This window comes from Chrysochloris asiatica, unplaced genomic scaffold, assembly GCF_000296735.1.
Source record: "Chrysochloris asiatica unplaced genomic scaffold, ChrAsi1.0 scaffold00023, whole genome shotgun sequence".
Lineage (NCBI taxonomy): Eukaryota > Metazoa > Chordata > Mammalia > Afrosoricida > Chrysochloridae > Chrysochloris > Chrysochloris asiatica.
In genome coordinates this window covers 10,812,931-10,816,615 of record NW_006408541.1, presented here as the reverse complement: position 1 = coordinate 10,816,615, position 3,685 = coordinate 10,812,931, and the positions used below count along the sequence as shown (strand labels likewise).

The 3,685-nt window shown below is 45.9% G+C and overlaps 1 protein-coding gene across 1 annotated transcript in view; it reads right to left on the bottom strand.

The window, feature by feature from the left end:
- Positions 1–3,685, bottom strand: part of ATP9A (ATPase, class II, type 9A) — a 175,200-nt gene that overhangs the window by 19,362 nt on the left and 152,153 nt on the right. The window contains exon 18 of the mRNA XM_006839177.1: positions 1,413–1,583. Coding sequence (XP_006839240.1) covers positions 1,413–1,583 — 171 coding nt within the window. The remainder of the gene's footprint in view (positions 1–1,412; positions 1,584–3,685) is intronic.

The following is a 3,685-nucleotide window of genomic DNA, read 5'->3' as shown; positions in this document are numbered from 1 at the left end:
CACAGACAAATGTAAAAACCTTCCCTAAAAGCCGAGACTGTAAATTCCAAAAAGGCAAGTACCCCCCCATCCAAAAAAAAAAAGCTAAAGAGGATAGAGAGAAACACTGTTAACTGATGATATATGGAGGGGATAATAATAATCAATGTAATGAAACAAGCCATATGAATGGTTTAATGTGAAGCTGATGATGTGCCCTGTAAACTATCACTCAATCCAAAATAAAAACATTTAATTAAAAAAAAAAAAGGTCAGAAGCAAAACTAGTGTTCAGTATGTTTTACAGCAAGCCATTAATGAGCTAGCATGCACCCCCAAAACAAGAATGGTGCCCCCATACTGATGCCTTCCCCATCAGTATCTCAGCATCAAGCTTTGAACTGTGCCTATGGAGACTTGCTGCTGTTGGTACATGCCATTGAGTCGGTTCTGACCCACAGCGACCCTATATAGGGTTTCCAGGAGTGACTGGTGGGTTTGATTCACTGACCTTGCAGTTACTAGTCCAGTGCTTATTCTACAGCGCCATACTTTCTCAGAGAGTGGGGGAAATCCGTATACACTGCAAAACTTAACATCAATTCAACTGTTTCTGCAGGTACAATGCAGAGACATTATTACATCCTTGGAGGTGTACAAACATTCTCACCCTCCTTTTCTGAACTCTTCCTCCCTCAGTCACATAAACTCACTGACTCTTCAATTTCCTTCTAACATTTTGAGTTCCTGCTGCCACTCTGACCCCAAATATGTAACTCTCCCAAGAGTACAGTGCATAAGACAGACATGTTTTCCTAGCGAAGCTGAACACTAGTTTGGTTTTAAGAAGACTTCAGGGGAGAACTTTGGTGTGAGGTGTATGCATCCACTACTGAACTTTTTGATCAAGGGTTCTGTAAAGGACCATGATCCAAATAGAACATACGAGAAATAGACTTTCAAATTCTCACAGACTCCAGACTTTCTAGAGCCACAAAGGCCAGATGTATATATTTGGTCCCAACAGTAGAGAACACAAATTAGATGTTCGGTCTACTGGGTGATCAGCCACTCTCATACTTGACCATCAACTTTATAATGAATGTCGCACAGCCCTTGGGTCTGGATACAGCTAGGTACTGTGGGAGAAGTCAGGTGTGGGCCGCACCTTCACGGAGCTGAGTGCCTTAAGGAATAAGCCAGCGGATGCAAACCGATGAGCAAGTCACCTACAGGAGAGGACCAGCACCACAGAGGCACACGGTGGGGGAGTGGCCTATTCTAAACAGAGCTGAAGGTCACTGTTCACTGGGACTCCCTTCCCACGTTTACTCTCTGTTCCCCTGGGATGCTCATACTTTGCTGAAGGCACATCCAGTATAGTGCTGAAAGGGCAGCTCCATGTGGCTGGCTGTTCTAGGAGGCTCTCCTACCTTGATGCCAGCATTCCGCAGGGTCTCCAATGTGGGCCTCACATCGGCCTGCAGCTGGTCCTCCACACCCGTCAGGCAGAGCAGCTCCATCTCCATCTCCAAGCTCTCGATCACAGTGGCCACCTTGAGGGAGCGGTCGTGCACGCTCAGCTTGGCCTGGACGTAGCGGGCCTGGGATGGACAACAGGCATGGTCATCATTTTGGGTGCAGAGGCACAAGGCTGACCAGTGGACACCAGGAATGGACTGGGCTGTCTTTGACCCCTCCATCCACAAGGGGGAGCCAGCCCAGCAGGACGACTTTTCTCCTTCAGTCAACTCAAGACTTGAGTTGGGCTGACCTGAGTTTCACACTGCTGTATCTGTATACCCACTGGCTGTTGAGTCTTTCAGGAAGTTCCTAAACTTCTCTGCGCCCCCGTGTTTTCCATCCGTGAAATGATGATACCAATAGTGACTTCACCGGGTTGTCGCGAGAAATACTGTAACCCAAGATATGGAAAAACAATGGGCTCTCCCACATACAGCCCACACTGTGTCATTAAGGGTCATCAGGGTTTTCTAAAGACAAAGACACAATGCCAAAGACCATACCACCCAGCCAACCCTCCTGTTTGTGCCCTCTTTATAAAGTTAGGAAGACAAGGAAAAAAAACAGAAATTCCCTGTTAAGTCTACTCAAAGAAGATGCTTTTAAAATAGAAAGGAAAGTAGAATTTATCAAGGTGGAACTATTGTTAAATAAAATGTTACAAAGAGCTCAAACCCAGGAAAGAGACCCAAGTTGGGTTGGGTTGCACCAGGTCAAGAGCCCCAGAAGTACATCCACTCGCCCTTGACGTAACGTCCTCTTCCTGTCACTCATGCATGCACGCATCCGACTTTCTACCAGGCATAAGGGAACAGCAGTGACTAGAACACAGATCCCACTTGGAGGTCTCAGTCAATCAACAAGCAAACCAGTGAGTTTAGACTAGAACCCTTGCCATGAACGTCAGTGGTCAAGTTCAACTGTTTGTCACAACTTAAAGAAAAACTACATCTCAGTGACAGTGAGCAATTCATCCTCCAAACCAATACACCATGATAATACATACACACACACAAAAAAAAAAACAAAAAAAAAACAAAAAAAACCAGGATACATGGCTGAAAACTGGACTCAAATGATCTTATTCCAGAGGGGAAATGGTTAAGAAGAGGGAAATGTAATAAAATAAAATAAAAGGTCATTAAAATCAAAACCTGAAACCACTGCCATCAAGTTGATTCCAACTTACAGTGACCCTAGAGAACAGAGTGGAACTGCCCCCATGGTGTTTCTGAGGCCAAAACCTTCATAAAAGCAGACTGATGAACCTTTCGCCCATGGAGTGGCTGGAGGGTTTGAACTATGAACTTTTCAGTCAGCAGCCCAAAACTTAGTCCACTGTGCCTAAAGGACTCCAAGGTCATTACAGAAATGTGATGAAAAAGGTGAAGTGGGTGATGAGTGGAGTGGGAAGGCATGGGGCTGCCTTGGACTGGTAGTCTGAGAAGACTTCTCGGAGGAAGTGGCATTCAGCTGAGATACAAAGGAAGCGAGGGAGTGGGCCATGGGACTTTATGAGGGAAGAACATTCCAGACTGATGGTGCAACACGGACAAAAGTGAGCCTGGGAGAGGGGGCAGGGGGAAGTCTTCGTTGGTTGTTGGGAAGTTGGTGATGGGTGGGGGGAAGGGGAGAGGGTGGAGCGCAGGGTGGGTGAGACACAGGAGAGCTTGGGTGCTCGGGATGGGGGCAATATACAGGGAGGAAGAGGGAAGTGGAGAAAAGGGGCAGATGGGAGAACAATTGGGCATGTTTGAAAAGGCTAAATGGGACAGAGATAAAGGACGATACATGCACACCCTTGGAACTGCAGGGCTGTGAGATACAGGGATTGAGTCATAGTTGGAATGGCGGGGGGAATCATGTTAAGATGCTTGACTTTTTTGTTGTTGTTGTTGTTTGTTTGTTTGTTTCTTTGTTTTCATCTTGGTTTCTTGTTATAATCTTGCATTATAATATAGAATAGACACTGGAGAGGAAGAGAAAGGAATCGTCAGGCACACCACACTAGAAGGCTTTTAAGTCCGTCTTCTGCCTATGACTGATTGGAATACCTAAAATGGGGCTACAGCGAACCCAGTGAATGAGGCTTCTTGCGGAGCCTTTGCAATACATAAAACTATAGGTAGAAACCGGAACCACATCCAGATCTCCAGAGATGAGAAATCTCCACTTGAAAGGA